Raw genomic sequence first — 21,276 nt, forward strand, 5'->3', positions numbered from 1 at the left:
GAAGTGTGAGAGAGCTGAAAGCCGGCGGGCAGGGAGCTGAGCCAGTGCTGGCCTTTGCTCCCAGCTCCCCTAGCTCCCCGGAGTGGCACCGAGCCACTTCAACTTCAGATCCCCAGGGTTGGTGGCCACCAGGATGTAATGAGTGCTGCCTATGAATGACAAAAAGCCCTGACATCTCTGCGGGCGCCACGCAGTCCCACAAGCCTGCATGCCCCACAGCCGAGATGGGGTGAGTGTGCTGAGTCCACTGGGGGGGGGGGGTTGAATGAGGGAGCCTGGGGGGCCAGGCAGCTCAGGGTCAGCACTTAGCAGAGTGTCGGGGTGCTGGCCCTGTCAGCCCAGGCTCATGGCCCTCCCTCCATCTCTCTGCGGCTGCTGCCCCTCCCCCCAGAGATGCCCTGTGCTCCATCTCCGGTGGGTACCCAGACTGCTTAGAGGCCCATGGCGGGAGGCGGGGGGGTAGGTGCGTGGAAGAGTGCTGCTACCACCTACGGTGCTCCTTTCCCAGGCTCGGCTTCCCAACACCTGAAGCCAGCAATCAGCTCTGCCTCCGTACTTTTCTTCTGCTTCTGGCGCCTGCCCTCAACAATCCTGGGGGCCTTCTCACTGGCCCAGGTCTGGGAGGCGGGGGTGGGAGTGGCCAGGAGAATCTCCTAGAGCTGGCGAGTTGGGCTGGAAACCCCCAGCTCTGTAGGGGAGGGTGACAAACAGGAAAGGGTTAAAGGGCTGGGGCCGCAGGGGGCGCCTTTGATGGAGGCTGAGAATCACACAGCACCCAGGGGTGCCTCTCATCCGCCCTCTTCTTTCCGGTGTAGCTCAGCTCCTGGACTTGCCACAGACAGAAAACATAACACACACTCGCCCAGGAGAGTCTTTGCCTGATCCAGGACTGCTCAGAGCACGGGGTAAGTGCTTCTGGCCACAGTAGAGCCTGGAGGAGGAGGAAGAGGGCAAGGAAGGTGGGTGGGGCGGCAGGCTCAGGGCTCCACCACCCACCCTCATTCATTTGAATACCCCTGGAGGACAGTGAGAGCCCTTGCAGCACAATGGCTGCGGGGCTGGCGTCAGAGAGCACGCACAGCTGATCAGCTGCACTGTCCATCAGCTCCCAAGCACAGCCCCAGCAGGGCCAGGAGCAGAGCCCAGGGCGTGCTACCCTGTCCAGGGCTCTGCCCTCTGTGCCACACTGCCCATGCCTCAGAGCTTCAGCTATGCATCTGCCCCAGTGCAGCCCTGGGGAGGGTTTTGAAGGTGGTGACCTCTCCTCTGGCTGGGCCCTAGGCCTTGATTTCAGGATGTTCTACCTGATTTTACACTGCCAGGCCCCACTGGCTAAATCCTCCCCAGCCTTCGAGGGGAAAACCTCACCAGTTCATTCCTGCAGAGAGTTTCCCAGCCCCTCAGGTGCTTCTGTAAAATGCAAACACTAATCTATCTTCTGAAATTGGAATTGACCTCTGATCTCTTGAAGTGACCTCTGGCTCGAGTTGACCTTCTAAGATTTTGATTTTGATTTTATTGAATATTTATTTATTTATTTAGGCAGGCCGCATCGGAGGCCTATGGAAGGTCCCTGGGCCAGGGATCAAACCCAGGCCACAGCAGCAACCCGAGCCGCTGCAGTGACAATGCCAGATCCTTAACCCATCTCGTCACCAGAAAACACCAAGACTTGAATTTTTAAAAAAAGATTACTGAGGAGTTCCCGTCGTGGCTCAGTGGTTAACAAATCCGACTAGGAACCATGAGGTTACAGGTTTGATCCCTGGCCTTGCTCCGTGGGTTAAGGATCCAGCGTTTCCATGAGCTGTGGTGTATGTTGCAGACGCGGCTTGGATCCCAAGTTGCTGTGGCTCTGGTGTCAGCCAGCGGCTACAGCTCCAATTAGACCCCTAGCCCGGGAACCTCCATATGCCGCCAGAGCAGCCCTAGAAAAGGCAAAAAGACAACAACAACAACAAAATTACTGAAAGAAGGCTTAAAGCTAAGGAACTGTGGGATTCTAGGCATAGTGACCTGAGGGTTGACAACCTTTAAGATGAGAGAAAAGACAGCAGCCTGTCTAGTTCAGCCTGATTTGAGGGTATTTAAGGGGTGGTCCTTCTTCTTATGCCCAGTCATCCCATAAAGACCAGCCCTCGCCCTGCTCTTCAGCAAAGCGCTGAATTTAACTCCTGAGGCTACATCCTCTGGCCAACTGCTTTAGTGGAACTGGCCTTTGGAGAGAAGAGAATGGGGGCAAAGATGGGGAACAGAGTTGTAGAGGGGTTTCAGATCCTCCTGGGGGCTCCTGAGCCCTTGGATTTGAGGGTCTCCTGCCTCCCCCAGGCCCTCACACAGACACACTCATACACACACACTCACTCACACACACACACATACACAGCCCTCTCCACAGCAGCACCTTCCTCTCCAGAGCAGCACTGACCTGGCCAGGCTGTCCTCCTGAAGCTCTGTTAGCTCACAGCAGCAGGAAGTGGTGGGCCCCAGCGAGTGGTGGGGAGGCTCCAGGCTCGTGTTGCAATCCTGGAGATTTGTGGTGATGTGGTTGACACGATCTGACCTGGGGCCCTTCCTTCAAGCACTCTTTCTGCTTCCTGGGACAATCCCAGGCCTGGATGCTCAAAACCCACAACTCCCAGTGCCTGCGAGAGGTGACAAAGAAAAAGGTTTGTCTGTGCAGCCTGGCCTGTCTGGGCAGGGGGTTGAAAGGGGATCTAGGGAGTAAGGCCGGCTAGAATGCCCTGCTGTGGGACAGGCCCAGGCTGCGGGTTCAGGGCCCGGGGGCTGTGGTTCTTTGGGGGGAAGCTACCTGAGTTACATTCTGTGCTTTGTGCCTCCCCTGCCCCCTTGCCACTGGAATAGCCACCTGGAGCCCTTCCTAGGGTGGCCTCGGGCATTGCTACACTAATCGGGTCACCAGTATCCGCCCCAGGTCAGGGGTGGAATCCTGGACCCCAACAGGTACTTCTTCTGGGCAGAAGGTGGCCAGCCAGCCGGGAGCAGGAGATGCAGAGCACCGTCAATTACCTGTGGCACACGGACGACCTGCTGGGACAGGGGGCCACTGCCAGCGTGTACAAGGCCCGAAATAAGGTAGTGTGCAGCCCAGCCCACCTGGGCCCCCTCTTACCAGTGGGCATCAAGGGTGGCGTGCAGCTGGGCAGAGCTCTCTGACTTGGCTCTGCACACTCTGAGGTCGAGCAGAGGTGCGGTGACCCTCGGAATGACACTTCTGTCAGGCGGGGTTTAGGGGTGTTGGGGAGGAGGGGAAGGAGATGCAAGCCAACATCCAGGGGAAGTGGCAGCAGATCTAGGGATAGCAGAGGTGGAAAGTGGGACGTGTTTGATTTATCCTGCCTTTATTCTTATTGAGAGGCGTACTGAGTACATGAGACGCACTGCACAGTATGGAACTTAAGAACTGAAGCCAGACAGAACGGTGCTGCTAAGCCCAGGGAGGAGTAGCAGCCATTGAAGCTATTGGTTTTTTGGTTTTGTTTTTGTTTTGTCTTTTAAGACCACACATGCGGCATACGGAGGTTCCCAGGCTAGGGATCGAATCGGAACTACAGCTGCCGGTCTACACCACAGTCACAGCAACTCGGGATCCGAGCCATGTCTGCAACCTATGCCACAGCCACAGCAATGCCGGATCCTTAACCCACTGAGTGAGGCCAGGGATCAAACCTGCATCCTCATGGATGCTAGTTGGGTTCGCTAACCACTAAGCCACAACGGGAACTCCATTGTAGTTATTGTTAACAGCAGCAAACCATCCCCTGCAGGGTGTCCGGTGTGCCAAGCTCTTGTCATCTCCTGGTGCCACAGCACCTGCTGGGTACCCTCTGAGTAGGGGGAGGAGCCAGAGGGGGGAGCCCCTCCCCAACCAGGCTGCCTGTGCTTAGGTTGGCAGGAGAGGCTGAATGGAGGCCAGGGAGCAGGGGTGCATTTTCCAGGTCAGAGGTGTGACATACATTATCCCCCCGTGGCAGAAATCCGGGGAGCTGGTGGCCGTCAAGGTCTTCAACACGGCCAGCTACCTGCGCCCCCGCGAGGTGCAAGTGAGGGAGTTTGAGGTCCTGCGGAAGCTGAACCATCAGAACATCATCAAGCTCTTTGCGGTGGAGGAGACGGTGGGTCCAGTGCTGGGTCAGAGGAGGATGGTCTTGACCTTCACAGGCTGGGAGGAGTCAGGTCACATAATAATAGACATGTGGGCACATACTTGCCAGCAGGTCTGCCAGCAGGTCCGCAGGAGCAGCCCCCTGTAGGGAGGAGCAAAGAATGTCAGGGGGCTGGGGACAGGGCCTGGTGGGAAGTGGGGTCTAATCAAAGAAGGCTTCCTGGAAGAGGTGACCTTGAGCTCAGGTGTGTGGGATCAGTTTGAGGACAAAGGAGGGAAAGTCATCTAGAAATTGGAGCCCGGCAGGGCGTGTGTGTGTTGGGGGGTGGTGCTTTGGGCTCTAGGCTGAGCCACCGGTCTTGAAGAAGGGGAGGGGAGGTGCCCTCCTCCCCAAGCCCCCCTCTGTCCCACCACAGGGGGGCAGCCGGCAGAAGGTGCTGGTGATGGAGTACTGCTCCAGCGGGAGCCTGCTGAGCGTGCTGGAGAGCCCTGAGAACGCCTTCGGGCTGCCTGAGAACGAGTTCCTGGTGGTGCTGCGCTGCGTGGGTGAGCGGTCCTGGACTCCCGCCGCGGAGCCCCCTCTCCCCCTCAGGCCCAGAGGGGTGTGGCATTTCTGAAATAAGTATCCAAACACAGAAGAATTCCAGAACCCCAGAGGCTCTCCATTCACAGACCTGGGACAGATGCTAACAAACAGATGGAACCCATGTGTCCGATTCCTGCTCCTTTGTGGTTTAACATCCTAGCTTCAGAAACAAATTTAAAATAGGTTGTATGCAAATGTTCATAACAACATTATTCACAATTGCCCAGGCAAAAACCACCCAAATGTCAGAGACAGATGCATAGATGAACAAAATTTGGTAGATACACCCAATGGAATACTAGTCAGCCTTGAAAAGGAAGGAAATTCAGGCTCATGGATGGACCTGGAAGACATCGTGCTGAGTGAAAAACACCAGCAACACAAGGACAACCACTATATGAGTCCTTTTATATGAGGGACCCTGATGGGTCAAATCCGTAGAGACAGAAAGTAGAATGTGAATGCTGGGGGTGGGGTGGGGATGGGAGGGATGGTTTAGTAAGATGGACGGTAGTGATGGTTGCACACCAATGTCAATGCACATAATGCCACTGATGTGTACACTTTATTATTATTATTTTGTCTTGTCTTTTTAGGGCTGCACCTGCAGCATATGGATGTTCCCAGACTAGGGGTCTAATCGGAGTTGTAGCTGCCAGCCTACGCCACAGCCACAGCAACATGGGATCCAAGCCATGTCTGCGACCTACACCACAGCTCACAACAATGCCAGATCCTTAACCCACTGAGTAAGACCAGGGATCGAACCCGCATCCTCATGGATACTAGTCGGGTTCGTTAACCACTGAGCCGTGCCAGGAACTCCTACACTTAAAAATGGTTCAGGTGTAAATTTTATGTTAGGTAAATTTTCCCGCAACTTAAAAAAATAATTAAAGAAAGATAGGGAGGAGAGTGCCCTCCTCTGGGACGCAGTCACCACCCCTCTCAGTTTTTCAGGGGATCTCAGGGAAACTTGACACCCCATATCTTGGGGACCCCCATCCTTTCCTCTGCATGCATCTCTGTTCTGCTGTTCTGGTGGCCCTGTTGACCCCTGGGTTTTTGGGTTGTCCCTCTCTGTCCATGTGGGCCCAAGGACAGCCTTCCCCCGAGATGAGTCTCCCCTCTAGGCTGTCCTGGCCTGATCCACTAGCAGCCTTCCCTCTGTCGCAGTGGCCGGCATGAACCACCTACGGGAGAATGGCATCGTCCATCGAGACATCAAGCCCGGGAACATCATGCGCCTGGTGGGGGAGGAGGGGCAGAGCATCTACAAGCTGACGGACTTCGGCGCCGCCCGGGAGCTGGACGATGATGAGAAGTTCGTCTCCGTCTACGGCACCGAGGAGTACCTGGTGAGTGGATGCAGACCCAACTGAGGGCCTCCCCCGAAGCTGGCTGCCCCTTGCCCTGTGACTCCCAGAGCCCCTCTGAGTGGCTCTGTCCAGTCTCCCTTTGTCCAGCGGGGTTACATCTCCCCACCGAACCCTGAACAGAGCAGTTCATTCTGCTGCCTAAGACCAAAAACGCAATGCTACGGCCTGCCCAGACCCCCTTCACAGGCCCCCTGCCCAGACCCCCTGACCAGACCCTCTGCCTAGGCTCTGCTGCCAAGGCCCCCTGCCCAGACTCTGTGCCCAGGACTCCCTGCCCAGGTCCACCTGCCCAGACCCCCCTGCCTAGGTCTCCCTTGTTAAGTCCTTGATCTGATCTTCATGGAGAATGGAGCACAGTTGGTCACCACCTTCCTCAGGGCAGAGGCTGGGGGGCGGCGGGGTGGGGGAGGGGGGGAAATACGCTCTGGGTGAGCATGTGCCACACCTGCAAAGGAAATGCATTCTGGTTGTTCCATTTTCACCTCAGGCCCTTGGCGCCCCTTCCCTTCCATGACTGCTCTCTTGCTCCCCCTCTGGCAGCACCCGGACATGTATGAGCAGGCAGTGCTTCGCAAGCCCCAGCAGAAGGCTTTCGGGGTGACGGTGGATCTCTGGAGTATTGGGGTGACCCTGTATCACGCAGCCACCGGCAGCCTGCCCTTCATCCCCTACGGAGGGCCCCGACGCAACAAGGAGATCATGTACGGTGGGCTTCGGGGCCTCGGGTGAGGGGCGGGCCCTGCCTGTCCCCCCCACAGGTCCCTGCTGTTTCCTATTCTGATTTCGACTCTATGGTCCTCGTGGTCCAGCCCCCATGAGAACTCCCTTTAGATTCTTGGTTCTCAGTGCCTCAAACAAGAAGCTGAGCCCCGCCCCCGGGCTGTTGGGAGTCCTTGTCTCAGTTCAGGGGTTCCCTAGCCCCGCCCCACCCCACCCCCCATTTGTGGCTCACCCTATCTCAGCAGAGGCTCCCACAGCCTGCGGGGGCGGGTGGGGGTGGGGGTGGGTCAAAGGTGCAAGAACCCAACCTCCTGATCCCAAGTTCCAGATCCTTTACTGTGGCTGCTCCCGCTGCGGGCACCGCCCAAAGCAAAAGAGATTTAAGGTGGATTTCAGAAAGGTCAATGCCCCTTCAGCTCAGGGGTCAAGCTGAGCTGTGGTGGAACTGCAGTAGATTAGGGGAAGAAGGAGGAGACTGGCTCCGTTGGGAGCTGAACTTTGAAGGGAGGGGCGGTGGGAATAGTGAGAGGGAGGGGAGGCCCTAGGGGCCAAGCACTGCGCAGGCGCAGGCGCACGTCTGGGGGCCTGGATGTGTGGTGAGGGATTAGGAAGTGGAAGGAGACGAGAGCCTGTGGAGACGAGAGCTGTGTGCCTAGCTGGGGAGTAGCAGGACTGCAAGCCAGGACTCCCGAATTCCATTTTCAGGCTGCCTCAGAGCGGGAGGAGCTGGGTGGCTGGCCCTCCAAGCTGAGTCCATCATCCCTTGGAGTGGGATGGGCTGGGGGTCCCGCTGACCTGGCCCTGCCTCCCTCAGGTACCGGATCACCTCGGAGAAGCCAGCCGGGGCCATCGCAGGCATCCAGAAGCGGGAGAACGGGCCCCTGGAGTGGAGTTACACCCTCCCGGTCACCTGCCAGCTGTCCACGTGCGTGGGACCCTGTGGGAGGGACAGACACAGAGCTGCGTGTGGGCCAATGTCCTTTTCTCAGCTGAGGGGTCCCTGGGTGCGGTTGGCTTGGGCACACCACTCTGCCTTTCCCGCCTCGATTTCTCCGCCTGGATGCTGGAAGACCCTCCCAGCTCTTCCTCCCCACCCTGCCCACCCCCACGGTCCCAGCTCTTTAGGATGTTCTCACGGAAGGACCTCCATCACCTGATCAAGGAAGACGAGGCTGGGCCCTGGCCCCTGATAGTCTCCATGTCTTGGGTGCAGGGGACTGCAGAGCCAGCTGGTGCCCATCCTAGCCAACATCCTGGAGGTGGAGCAGGCCAAATGCTGGGGCTTCGACCAGTTCTTTGCGGAGACCAGTGACATCCTCCAGCGAGTCATCGTCCACGTCTTCTCCCTGCCCCAGGCCGTCCTGCACCATGTCTACGTCCACACACATAACACGTGAGCAGGCATCAGCCTCCTCTTCCCAAGCACAGGGGTGTGTCCTGGGTAGTGCTCTGTGGGGCATGGAGATATGGCAGCTTCTAGTTCTGATCTTTGGAAAAATATGAATTCCAGCACGTGAAACAGGCCTCCTTGCTGCTGGACTTGAGAAGTTCAACAAACTTTACAAAACTAATGTGCATAAATCTCCTGAGGGGTGTGTGTGTGTATGTGTGTGTGCAGTGCATTTTCCCAATGTATTGTTCATAGAACACTTTATTTCTGGAACTAGGGACTAGGTGAGGTTTAATGGGAGCATGGCAGAGGAAGGTGCAAAGGCAGAGGCTGGAACTCTGTCCCCACTCTGTCTCCGTAAGATACAAGCCTTTGTCTCCCCATCCTGCGTAAGAGAACATCACCAAGTCCCTTCCTCTGAAAAGCAGAGCCCAAGGTCTTAGCTGGGGTTTGGGTCCCCCTAATCCCGTATCCAGCCTCTGACCTGCCCCCCTCCCCCCGGCCATGTCTAGGATAGCCATCTTTCTGGAGGCTGTGTACGAGCAGACCAACGTGGCCCCCCAGCACCAGGAGTACCTCTTTGAGGGTCACCTCTGTGTCCTCGAACCCAGCCTCTCAGCACAGCACATCGCCCACACGACAGCAAGCAGCCCCCTGACCCTGTTCAGCGTGGCCAGCGAGATCCCCAAGGGACTGGCCTTCAGGGACCGTGAGTTGGACCCGCCAGGCTGGATCTTTTCTCCTCCTCCCGTTCTCCTCCAAGGGGCAGGGGTTTACAATATAGGGTTTGTGGGTGTTTCTTTGGGTCCCCAGGGTGAGCAAGGCAGATCTGAGTTCTAGTTCTACACATGCCTCTGAAATGCTATGGGATTCAGACCTGTGACCCGACTTCCCTGCTTCACAGCATCCACGGATCTATGAAAGATACTCCAGGAGTTCCCGTCGTGGCAGAGTGGAAACAAATCCAACTGGGAACCATGAGGTTGCGGGTTCGATCCCTGGCCTCGCTCAGTGGGTTAAGTATCTGGCATTGCCATGAGCTGTGATGTAGGTCGCAGAGGTGGCTCGGATCTGGTGTTGCTGTGGCTGTGGCATAGGCCGGCAGTATAGCTCTGATTAGACTCCTAGCCTGGGAACCTCCATATGCCACAGGTGCAGCCCTAAAAAGACAAAAGACAGAAAAAAAAAAAAAAAAGAGAGAGAAACTCCAGTGGAACAGGGAGATGTGGATTTTTTTTTCTTTTTAGGGCCACACCCGTGGCATATGGAGGTTCCCAGGCTAGGGGTCCAATCGGAGCTGCATCTGCGACCTACATCACAACTCACGGCAACACTGGATCCTTAACCCATTGAGCAAGGCCAGGGATCCAACCCGCGTCCTCATGGATGCTAGTCGGGTTCGTTAACCGCTAAGCCACGACAGGAACTCCGAGATGTGGATTTAATATGCTCTCCACAGTCCATGACTGGTGGGGAAACCTCTGATAGTTTGAGTTTGAGGCAGGAGCCCAGGCCGTTTGAAGAGAAGGGAAGGTGGTCAGGGGTCCAGAGCTTTGTCCTTCAAGTTCTAGCAAAAACGTCACTCCTTCTCATTTGAATAATGTCAATTTCTGCCTCCTGCTCAGTACCTACAAGGCTGGAAGGGGCATTAACCTTGAAACCCCCAGGCGTGAGGGGTGGTTTGGGCCCCTTTTCTGCTGTTGAGATGGGGCCTTGGGCATGAGGCTGTAGTTCTCCAAGGTGGACACAAGGGGGCAGTGAGGGAGCGCAATTGTAAAGAAGCACAGTAAGTGCATTGAAGGCTTGGAAAGTGGGGGTTTCAGGCCAGTCCGGAAGCTTGAGGTGGAAGATAGGTGGTGATGGCTGAGTGTGAGCTGAGAATAGGAAAGATGAGCTAGACCTTATCTAGGGCCGGATAGGCAGCCCCCTCAGACTGGGTCTTTATCTGCAGCTGCTCTGGACATCCCCAAGTTCGTCCCCAAAGTGGACCTGCAGGCAGATTACAACACAGCCAAGGTGAGGGGTGGCCCCCAGGCGGCAGAGAGGGGAGTTCACACAGAGGAAGGGGGTGCAGGACCTGACCCTGCCTTCCTGCATGTCTCAGGGTGTGCTGGGTGCTGGCTACCAGGCCCTGCGGCTGGCACGGGCCCTGTTGGCTGGGCAGGAACTGATGCTTCGGGGGCTGCACTGGTTTGTGTGAGTACCCCGAGGGCTGGGTGGAGAGGGGGAGGCAGAGGAAAGCCGGACCTCATCCACGCTGCCCTGGGTCCCCTGGAAGAAGGCGGATCTGACTTGGGCTCCCCTCGGCAGGGAGATACTCCAGGCCACGTGCAAGCGGACGCTGGAGGTCACGAGAATGGCCCTCCTCTTCCTCAGCAGCAGCCTGGGCAATGAGAGGTGGGTGTCCTGCCCAGGGCGGGGGCTGCAGGGATGGGGCTCGCTCAGACCCCTCTCTGTCTGTTCCTCTCCCCTAGTCTTCCCAAACCATGCGTCTTGCCTCCACCCACTTCTTTGCCACTCTGGGAGAGAGGGGGCGCTCCCATCCTGACCCTCACCCACCCCCCACCTCCCCCTGGTCCTTCACCTCGGTGGGGGGGGACAGGCCTGTGGGAGCACTGCCCCTCCGGGTACCGGGGTAGCCTCCCTGCTCCAGGAAGGGGCCTCTGTCTTATGAGACCCCTCTCTGTAGATTTAGATGGCTCACCTGCCCCAGACCCTAATGCACTCGCACCCACACATGGTGCCCCGGACTTGACAGGAGGGAGATGTGGGCGGTCTCACCTCTACCCTCCTCCTCCTGCTTCCTCGAGGCCTTCGACTGTCCTCACCTCTTTAGGATTCCCTGCTCCAGTCCTCGGAACTCCGCAACCTCCATTCCTCTGACCTGGGCTAATTAGGGGTGATGGGTTGGAAAAAGGGAGAAACTGGGGGAGTTCCCCTTGTGGCTCAATGGGTTAAGGATCTGGTGTTGCCATGGCTGTGGTGTAGGTCACCGATGCGCTTCAGTTTGACCCCTGGCCTGTGAACTTCCATATGCCGCAGGTTGGGCATAAAAAGAAAAAAAAAAAAAATCCTACCACCCAGAGGTGGGTTGTCACTCTTTAATAGTATATATCCTCCTGGATCGTTTTCTGCTATACGAATGTGTTAGCCCACATGACATATTCTTGGACTTTCTGAGCTCTGCCCTTTCCATGTCAGAACCTTTTCATCCCATCTGTAGGATCCATCCATATTCGAATTTCCTTAGTGACTCTCCACATTTTTTTTCCTAGCTGGCTTCCAGGAAGCCAAACCAGGATCCAATCCCAGACCACACTTGGTGTCTGGCTGTGGTGTCCTCATGTCTGTTTTCATCCTTCTCCCGAGGTCCAGCAGTGTGGCTGGGGTACAGGAGATCCAGGAACTGAAGAGGGTGGCAGAGATGAGGTCCCAGCTACGGACTGTGAGTGAGGCTGGGGTTGGTGGCGGGCTGTCAGGAGCAGAGCCAAGGCGGGGGGGGGGGTGGGGGGGGTGGGCAGTGGTCCAGCCAGGCCTCCCATCAGAGCCTCGAGCTGAGGACCCCACGGGGGGCTGCCTTTGTGTCCCCCAGCTGGCTGAGGTCCTCTCCAGATGTTCCCACAACATCACAGAAACCCAGATGACCCTGAGCAACCTGAGCTCGGAGCTGATGAAGAACCGGGATCAGGTACATGAGGACAGAAGGTCTGTGGGATTTTCTTCTTGGCCGGGGTGGGCGGAGCATAGAGCGCAAAAGCCCCCAGTAGCCTTCTCGGGAGTCAGCCTGCTTTCTCCCTGACCTTGGCAAGGATGCTGGGGCCTGGGGGGTGGGGGTGGAGCATCCAGGAAGGTCCAAGACCTTCTCATGAGACTGGCCAGAAGGAGAAAAGGTTCTGGGGTCCTGCCCCCATCTGGGAGTTAGAGAACTAATTACAAATATTAGCAGGTGCAGTAGTTCTAACTAAAAGAGTGATTTCGTTCCTTACCGCTCCTGAATCCTTGCTCTGTATCAGACCCTTGACTAGTTCCTCTTACTTCTAGTTCATTTAATCCTCAAAACAATAATAACACAACTACTCTTAAGCTCCTTTTCCTTTTTTTAATATAATGTCTGTTTTTATATATATATTTTTTTATTTTTTGTCTTTTGTCTTTTTAGGGCCACACCTGCAGCATATGGAGGTTCCCAGGCTGGGGGGTCACATCAGAGCTGTAGCTGCCGGCCTACGCCAGAGGCACAGCAACTTGGGATCCAAGCCAGATACGTGACCTACACCACAGCTCACGGCAACGCTGACTCCCTAACCTGCTGAGCGAGGCCGGGGATTGAAAACTGCGTCCTCATGGATACTACTCGGGTCCCTTAACCACTGAGCCACAGTGTAAACTCCTTATGCTCTTTTTCTAGATGAGGAAGCTCACTCAGGGAGGTTAACTGGGCCCAAGACACAGCCAGTAAATGACAAATGACAGACACAGGGCTCCAAGGTCAGATCTGCCAATATCCAAAGCCTATGTGTTTGGGCTACTCCAGGGATTTACGGCCCTAAATCCCAGTCTTCTTTTAGCAAACATAAAGATTCTCACCCACCCCGCAGCTTGATGTGGGCAGAGCTGCTGCCTCCCTTCCCGCTTTTTTATTTTTATTTTTACTTTTTGGCTTTTTGCCTTTTCTAGGGCCGCTCCCTCGGCATATGGAGGTTCCCAGGCTAGGGGTCGAATCGGAGCTGCAGCCACCGGCCTACACCAGAGCCACAGTGACATGGGATCTGAGCCACGTCTGTGACCTACACCACAGCTCACGGCAACGCCGGATCATTAACCCTCTGAGCAAGTCCAGGGATCGAACCCGCAACTTCATGGTTCCTAGTCAGATTCATTAACCACCGCACCATGACGGGAACTCCCTCCCTTCCCGCCTTGACTGGGACACAGTCATGCTCCTCAAACCTACCGCCTTTAGTGCTGGCCTGGAGCCACCAGCCCACGTTCTCAAGTCTGAAGCCAGAAAGCTCTGAACACCATAGGGCTTGAAGGGGTGCTTCATGACATGGGGTGTGTAGACACAGCTACCTCTCTCAAATCAGAAAACAGTTCTGAATTTGGAACACCTCAGGCCTGGGCCATTTTTTATTTTTATTTTTATTTATTTTGGTAATTACTCAGTGGATTTTATTACACTGATAGGTGTACAACGATCATCACAACCCAATTTTATAGCATTTCCATCCCAAACCCCCAGCCCATGCCCCTACCCCCCATCCTGTCTCCTTTGAAACCATTAAGTTTTTCAAAATCTCTGAGTCAGTATCTGCCTGGGCCTTTTAGATAGAGACTGGATGTGGGGTCTTGTCTACCTCGGGTACCAGACAAACAGGGGCCCAGGATCCACAGAGGCCTGGGCACAAGCTGGGGCTCTGCCCAGAATCCAGCTCCAGAAATAGCTGAGACGGAGCCACGAGAAGGAGCTGTGGGGAGGAAGTGAAGCTAAATCAGCCTGAGGATAAGGAAGACCCCCCCACCCACCCCCAGCATCTTCAACCGAGTGTCTGAATCCTGAAAAGGGGAAAGAAGGAATAATAATGACCTTAAACCCCAGGCCAGGAGGGTTGGGAGGTCCTCTCCCGAATTCCCCTGCCTACAGGCAGGACCAAGAACCTCAATTCATTCTTGTTTGTTTGTTTGTTTGTCTTTTTAGGGCTGCTTCCTGTGGCATATGGAAGTTCCCAGGCTAGGGGTCCAATCGGAGCTACAGCTGCCCGCCTACACCATAGCCACAGCCCTCGGGGTCCAAGCCACGTCTGCAACCTACACCCCAGCTCACAGCAATGCCGGATCCCTGACCCCCAAAGCAAGGCCAGGGACTGAACTCACATTCTCATGGATACTAGTCGGTTCGTTTCTGCTGAGCCATGATGGGAACTCTTGTTCTAACCAAGAGTTGTCGACTCATGTTGTTCCTTCTATGTACCGGGGTGTTGGGTGTCTTCAGAAAGCGTGACCTCTGCCCTTGCCAGGGGACGGAAGAGAAACTCCTGCTCCGTTCCCACGCGCAGCTGCCTTTGCCAGACTCCCCTGTTTCGGAGGCCAAGGCTTCTTCTGGGAGCCTATTCTCAAGCCCTCTTGTGTCGCCTGCCCTGCTTGGCTTCTTCTCTATCTCATCTCTTATTAAACACTGTGTGTGCGAGAGAGAGGAGAGAGAGAGAGAGAGAGAATAAACATAGGAATGAGAGATGGCTCTCTAGCCCAAAGGTGCCTCACACAAGCTTAGAAACAGGAGTCACCCCACTTCCAGACTGGCCCCCAGAACTGTGGCAAGGAGGCTCCTTCTGCAGGAAGGGAGCGCCCTCCTCCTACTGCCATCCCCTCCCCCCTTTACCTGTGCCCTTTGACTCTTCCATCACCTGGTCCCTGTCTCCTGCCCACAGCATCCAGCAGATTCAGTGCTCTTTGGACAAGATGTGTCTCATCTACAAACAGTTCAAGAAATCCAGGATGAGGCCAGGTGAGCCACCGGGAGAGCCAGACTCTCCTTGCGCTCTCCCCTCCCTCCTTCCCTTCCCCCTTTCCTCCCTCCCCCTCCCTCCCTCCTTCCTCCCCCCTCCCTCCCTCCTTCCCTCTCCCCCTCCCTCACCTCCTCCCCCCCTCCTTCCCTCACAATAGCTGGTTGTTCCTAATACTTCACCCACTGTTGATGCCAAAGCCCACTATGCAGAGGGCGCTCTGCGGAGCCCCATGTGGCTGGTCTAAGGCAAGGTTGCCGCCTGCAGATGGGTGAGGAACGTGAAGCCTTTTCACTGGTGCCCGCGTTTCCACCTGAGGGCCCAGCTGAGGCCTGCGGGCTGTAGAAGAGGTGGCCTTGAAAGAGACCACTCATCCTTGCAGGGCACTTTACAGTTTAAGGAGTTTTTCTCTACTCGTTGTGTCTCTGGCTCACTAAAATAGTCCAGCTTTCCAGAAAAGGGAGGAGCTGGAGAAATACCTGTTAGAGTCACTGGTCCAGGCACTTTGCCTGCATTATCTACCAGTCTTCAAAAAGACCCTCTGGGCAGGTTCGGGGACAGAAGCTTCTCACTCTTCATTGGGTAGGGGAGGGTCGAACCCAGGGGAGGGCTGGGGCTGGGGGTGGGGAAAGCTTGGGGAGACCCCAGTTGACTTTGGGGGTTGAGGAGCTAACGCACTCCAGGAACAGACCCTCTCGCCCACCCCCACCCCCAGCGCTTCCTAATGTGCAGGAAATCCACACTCAGGCCTTGGGTTTGATCACAAAGTTCTCTTCTATCCTAGGATTATCTGAAAAACACTGTCCCACACGATTCAGGCACATTTGTAATTTTAAGTTCGCTAGTAGCCAAAATTTTAAAAGCAGAGAGGAGTTCCTATTGTGGCGCAGCGGAAAAGAATCCGACTAGGAACCACGAGGTTGCAGGTTCGATCTCTGGCTCTCACTCTGGGTTAAGGATGTGGCATTGCCATGAGCTTTGGTGTAGGTCACAGACTCAGCTCGGATCTGGCGTTGCTGTGGCTGTGGTGTATAGCAGCTGTACTTCTGATTCGATACCTCCATATGCTGCAAGTGCAGCCCTAAAAAGAAAAAAGAAAAAGCAGAGAGAAACAGGTGGAATTAATTTTAATATTTTATTCAACCCAATATATTCAAATTGTTGTTGTAACCAATATAAACAGAACTATTTGAGATATTTTAGATTCTTTTTTGTGCTAAGTGTTCACAAGCCCGTGTGTATTTCGTGCTTTGGCCCATCTCTATTCAGAAGTTAATTTTTTTAACAAAATGAAATGTACTCTTATCAGAACAGAAAGCTATGTTTGATAGGAAAGCTTCAATTTTTAAATTTCATTGAATTAATTTAATTAGCCATATTTCAAGTACTCAGCAGCCGTGTGGCCATGTATTGAACGTACAGATTCTAGATTGTCATCTTCTCTCCTTGGGTCCTGCCTCTGGGTCTGACCTTGGAGGAAGCACAGCACAGGAGACAGGAAAGCAGAGATTCTCCTGTTCCCCAAAGCCAGTGGGGCCTTGGGCTCAGGAGGCCTGGCCTGACACCCACCTTTGTTTGACTTTGGGAGACCTTCAGTGGTTTTTCTGCCTCCATCACTGGGAATCCATCATCCTATAACCACTACATTTCTGAGCATCTCTCATGTGCTGGGCACCATCCCCTGGGCTGTGCATGTTCTTTTTTTTTTTTTTTTTTTTTTGTCTTTGCTGGGTTGCACCTGTGGCATATGGAGGTTCCCAGGCTAGGGGTTGAATCAGAGCTACAGCTGCTGGCCTACTCCACAGCCGCGGCTACACCGGATCCTAGCTGCGTCTGCAACCTACACCATAGCTCATAGCAACGCCAGATCCTTAACCCACTGAGTGAGGCTAGGGATCGAACCCACAACCTCATGGTTCCTAGACAGATGCGTTAACCACTGCATCACAACGGGAACTCCTGTGCGTGTTCTTTGTTTAATGCTCGTGAAACTCTGGACACTGTTACCCTCCCCATTTCAAAGATGAGGAAGCTGAGATACCAGAAGTTCATGTAGCCCAAGCGCTCTAGTCCAAGTGCATTTAACCACCCCATTTGACAGCCTCAAAAGAGTTTCCTTTCTACTGGCCTGCAAGCGTCCTTTATTAAATGGGAGTTCCCATGGTGGCTCAGAGGTAATGAACCCGACTGGTATACTTGAGGATGCCTGGCCTCGCTCAGTGGGTTAAGGATCCGGGGTTGCCATGAGCTGTGGTGTAGATTGCAGACATGGCTCGGATCCTGCATTGCTGTGGCTGGGGTGTAGGCCAGCAGTTGTAGCTCTGATTCGACCCCCAGCCTGGGAACCTCCATGTGCCGTGGGGGCAGCCCTAAAAACACACACACACACACACATGCAAAATTGAAACTGGACCAGGAAGAATATCATTTAACTGCCAACACCTGGGGTGTTGAAAGATGCTATTCTGGAAAATGCTTGATCATTTTCAGGGCACTTCCTCACTTTACCCTCCTATCCGTCCTGTGTGTTACATGTGATGGATGAGGCAAAATCACTTGCTTACAGCCCCCTGCTCAAGGGAGGCAGGGCTAGACCTTGTCCCAGATCACTTGGACTTCACAAATTAGCTGGCTGAGCACAGGGATGAAGAAACCAGGAAGGGAGTTCCCGTCGTGGCGCAGTGGTTAATGAATCTGACTAGGAAGGTTGCAGGTTTGATCCCTGGCCTTGCTCAGTGGGTTAAGGATCTGGCGTTGCCCTGAGCTGTGGTGTAGGTTGCAGACGTGGCTTGGATCCTGAGTTGCTGTGACTCAGGAGTAGGCCAGCAGCTACAGCTCCGATTGGACCCCTAGCCTGGGAACCTCCATATGCTGCGGGAGCAGCCCAAGAAATGGCAAAATAATAATAATAATAATAAAATAAAATAAATATTAAGCACTCATTTAAAAAAAAGAAAGAAAAAAGAAACCAGGAAGGCGATTCTGCAAATTAAGGGAGTGGTGGGGTGGGCTGCAAGGTTAGCCTCTTCATCATTTCATCCTGGGGAAGCCATTAACCGGAGGCCATTCCCTTGAAGCCCAGAAGGGGGCAGCACCTCCCTAGTGCAGAGCGCTTCAGGAAGCAGCCTAGGCGGTGAACGATGAAGGCTTCAGCCCTACTGGCAAAAAAAGTTCTCCTTCTGGCTGGACTGAGAAGGGGAGGTGGAGGGCGGAGACCTGGCTTATCCAACTCATTGCGGCAGAGCCCAGATGGCTCTGCCTGCAGCCTGAATACTCAGGGATGGAGTCCACAGGCTTCAGGCATCAGCCACACCAGGAGGGATGTTGAAGGGTCCAGGGCCAACTGCACATCCTTCAAGGCCCATCTCATCCACCACTGCCCACCTGACGTGTTCCCTGAGCACACGTCCCTCCACCCCCTACAGTGCAGGCTTACCTGGCCCAGGTGGATACCCTACTTTGTCATAATGCAAATGTCTCGGATGCTTATTCCCTCTGTCCATCCTTCCTGGCTCTGCTGGGCTGTGAGCTCCATGGAGCTGGGCTTGGGCCTCTGCCTTCACCTCTGTAGTTGTCCCCCAGCCCCTTGCACTGTTCTGTTCTGTTCACTGATTGAAGAGGTGACCTCAGCCCTGTCTGTTTCCTTCAGGGCTTGGCTACAACGAGGAGCAGATTCACAAGCTGGATAAGTGAGTGGCCTGTCCCCCGGCAGGCGGGTGAGCAGGAGGGTGGGTGTCATCAGGGCAGAACGAACCTCTGTGCCAGACAAGAGGTGGGGAAGGGCCCTGATCCCAGACCAGAGCTGGGCAGGAGGAAGGGGGGTAACTACCTCTGGGGCAGGTGATCTAGGGCTGGGGAGGGAGGTGTCTCAGCAGCAGTCTTGATGGACCTGGATTGACTTCCTGTTTGAACATGATTGTAGGAGTTCTTTGCTTAGTTGTCCTCGCCAACTCACCACCTACCACTTCCTGCTTCTGACCTCGTCCTGGGCTCTCCTCTGGGCATCCTCTGCTCCTCTGTTTCCTGGACACGCTCTTCTTCTAGGAAGCCCTCCCTGATTTAATGCTTATTTGAGGACTCACTCCCCGAGTTCTAGCCTTGCCCCTGCACCCTACACACACACAGACGCGCGCGCGCACACACACACACACACACACACAGACACACACACACAAACATATCTCCTGACCTCTGGGGACTGAGCTGGAGAGCGTGTGCATTCCCTGATGTCCCCCTATCTTTCTCCGACACCCCTTGTTGGAGTGTGCTGCACACGGGCCACGCTGAACTCCCTGATGCATGGGGGTGAGAGTCACCTCCTCCTTTAGAGAGGCAGCCCTGCTGTGGACCCAGGGTCTGGGCATCGGGGTGGTGGAGACTCAGGGAGGGCAGATTTGTGCACAGGTGGCTCTGGCTGCTCATCTCTGTGCCTCGATTTCTCTCTTTCCAGGATGAATTTTAGTCATTTGGCCAAAAGGCTTCTGCAGGTGTTCCAGGAGGAGCGTGTGCAGAAGTATCAGGCGTCCCTGGTCACACACGGCAAGCGAATGAGGTAACCCCAGCCCTGCCCCCCAAACTTGTGATCCCCAGGACCCCCTGGCCTGGCCCTTCCCAGCTTCCAACAGCCCTGGGTTTTGCAGAACCATGACTGAGCGGAAGGTGACAGTCAAGGAACAAAGGCAAAGAAATGGGTGGTTTTGTGGCCTGGGGTGGACCAGACAGTCTAATTTCTGTACACTAGTCCATTTGACTCCACAATATCCACCCTATGCAGTGGAGACTCTCGCCCCATTTCACAGATGAGGAAAACAGAGGCTCAAAGAACAGGTTGCTTCCTCAATACCATGTCATAAATAGCAGACCTGGGACTAGTATGTGGGTATGACTGCCTCTGAGATCTGGACCCTTTCCATGGTCCCAGGTGGTGAAGTTAGGGAGGCCCCTCTTTGGGAAAAACACAAGGTCCCTCTGGGATGAGGATGAGTGCTCTGGGGAGCAGGGCCAGACAGAAGCCCTTAAGTAGAACCCCCTCCTCCACTGTCCCCTGGAGGAGTTTGACTTCTCCCTCTCGGACCAACCCCTCCCTCCTTCCCTGCCCCCTCCTGAGACAAGAGGGCAGGTTCCCTGGTGCTGCCCGTTCTGAGGTCCTTGTGACCTGTGGGCTTATTGTGGGGCTGAGATCCTCAGCACTGGAATACCAAGCCGAGTGCCCCCACCCCACCTCACCCCAAGTTCTGATTGAACTGGTCTGGGGTAGGGCTTGGCTGTCAGTATTTTAATGCTCCTCAGGGGATTCTAATGTGTTGCCAGGGCTGGGACTCAACCACTGGTTGGACCACCCCAGGACTTAGCATCCTTTTTGTACAGTGGAGAAATATTCTTGCTCACTCCCCACCTTAGAAGGGCAGTCGGAGCAGCCTATTGACTTTGATTTGCTCTGGAAGTGGGAGCGTCACCAGGTCCCATTTTAAATGCCCCAGGGCCGGCTGTCTCAGCCTCTCGGGAGCCTGGCCCCAGCCCTTGCTAACTGGCATGTGTGATACAGCCCGAAATGGCCTTGTTTGCAGCCCCCACTGTGGTTCTGCAGGGACCCTCACAGGCCTGGGTCAGAGTGCTCATCAGCATCCTTACCGTGGGACAGGGATGAGTCAAGGGCATAGCTGGAAGGGCAGAGGCAGTGAGGGAGCCCTCGCACCAGCTGAGCCCACCAGCTCCAGCCTCTGTGGTCTGGAAAGCCTCTCCTGCCTATCTGTGGTGACTGAACTGCTAGGTGGGCCCCAGTGAGAGCCAGCGGACCCAGCCCTGACGTTTCTCTGCTCTCTTGAGGTTGGTACATGAGACCAGGAACCACCTGCGCCTGGTGGGCTGCTCCGTGGCCGCCTGTAACACCCAAGCCCAGGGAGCCCAGGAAAGCCTCAGCCAGGTAGGGAGCTTCGGGGGCGGGGCTGCCGAGAGCCAGGCCAGTCAGGCACCTGGGGGGCACTTTGGTGTGGGTTAGAGGTCTCTGGGCCACCAGCGTGGAACGCACTCCCTGGCATTCCTCAGCCTGAAGGCCACTCCTTGCAAGGGCAGAGCTTCCCAAATGCGGGGACGTCTTCCTCACAGCCCTGTGCAGTCTGGGAGTTTCCTTGAGAGATGGGACACGAACGATCCTTGGTCCTCTGATCTCCTTTCTGCCAAGAGAGCAGCTCGGGCAGCTCTGAGAAGCCACCTGCTTTGCCAGCAGGGATAGAGGAGGATGGTTCTTAGATGAACAAGCCCACATGGTTCCTCCTCCCCGCCCAGCACAGGGCACATCCTTTCAGAGACTGGTGCTGGGCTGTGCCCACCCCTTCTCTGCAGCTCCTGGCTCATGCAGTGTCATGACAGGGACAGGTCAGACACGAAGGGGAGCTTGGCAGACTGGACCCCTAAATGCAAGCACAGACAGCGATGGCCAGTTGTGCCAGCCTGGCTCTCAGGATGAGGGGCCCGTGAAAGGCCTGAGTGTTCTGGACAGTCCAGGGATGTGGCATTTCATCCCCCATTCCTTACCCTTCCCCACGCCTCTGGGCCCCACCCCCCACATGAGC

At 55.3% G+C, this 21,276-nt stretch overlaps 1 protein-coding gene and 1 long non-coding RNA gene across 38 annotated transcripts in view; one reads left to right on the forward strand and one right to left on the reverse strand.

The window, feature by feature from the left end:
* Window positions 1-21,276, forward strand: part of IKBKE (inhibitor of nuclear factor kappa B kinase subunit epsilon) — a 24,699-nt gene continuing 3,423 nt past the window's right edge. For 2 of the 36 annotated variants that reach the window (XR_014815668.1, XR_014815669.1), the window contains exons 1-19: window positions 1-229; window positions 816-905; window positions 2,982-3,096; window positions 3,996-4,136; window positions 4,543-4,672; window positions 5,889-6,070; window positions 6,632-6,792; window positions 7,626-7,736; window positions 8,025-8,204; window positions 8,714-8,910; window positions 10,153-10,217; window positions 10,306-10,397; window positions 10,512-10,598; window positions 11,571-11,646; window positions 11,794-11,906; window positions 14,630-14,706; window positions 18,354-18,420; window positions 19,155-19,256; window positions 20,531-20,627. Coding sequence is in view for 11 of the 36 variants with exons in the window: in XM_021063308.2 (XP_020918967.1) it covers window positions 3,010-3,096; window positions 3,996-4,136; window positions 4,543-4,672; window positions 5,889-6,070; window positions 6,632-6,792; window positions 7,626-7,736; window positions 8,025-8,204; window positions 8,714-8,910; window positions 10,153-10,217; window positions 10,306-10,397; window positions 10,512-10,598; window positions 11,571-11,646; window positions 11,794-11,906; window positions 14,630-14,706; window positions 18,354-18,393; window positions 19,155-19,256; window positions 20,531-20,627 (1,938 nt within the window). In the remaining 25 variants the exon portion in view is untranslated. Of the gene's footprint in view, window positions 230-815; window positions 906-2,582; window positions 2,670-2,964; window positions 3,097-3,995; window positions 4,137-4,542; window positions 4,673-5,888; window positions 6,071-6,631; window positions 6,793-7,625; window positions 7,737-8,024; window positions 8,205-8,713; window positions 8,967-9,105; window positions 9,380-9,479; window positions 10,218-10,305; window positions 10,398-10,511; window positions 10,599-11,570; window positions 11,647-11,793; window positions 11,907-14,629; window positions 14,707-18,353; window positions 18,421-19,154; window positions 19,257-20,530; window positions 20,628-21,276 lie in introns of those variants that run through there. The other 34 variants (XR_014815673.1, XR_014815675.1, XR_002335790.2 and 31 more) reach the window with 26 other exon arrangements.
* LOC106508612 (uncharacterized) overlaps window positions 14,261-21,276 on the reverse strand; it is a 19,627-nt gene continuing 12,611 nt past the window's right edge. For both annotated transcript variants that reach the window (XR_002335791.2, XR_014815710.1), the window contains exons 3-4: window positions 14,581-14,671; window positions 14,261-14,376 (exon numbers count right to left, since the gene is read on the reverse strand). This is a non-coding gene — a long non-coding RNA (uncharacterized LOC106508612). The remainder of the gene's footprint in view (window positions 14,377-14,580; window positions 14,672-21,276) is intronic.

Source organism: Sus scrofa, chromosome 9, assembly GCF_054392235.1.
Source record: "Sus scrofa isolate SSC_HxYL_T2T_F1_AM1 chromosome 9, Sscrofa_HxYL_maternal_Yorkshire_Landrace_v2.0, whole genome shotgun sequence".
NCBI lineage: Eukaryota > Metazoa > Chordata > Mammalia > Artiodactyla > Suidae > Sus > Sus scrofa.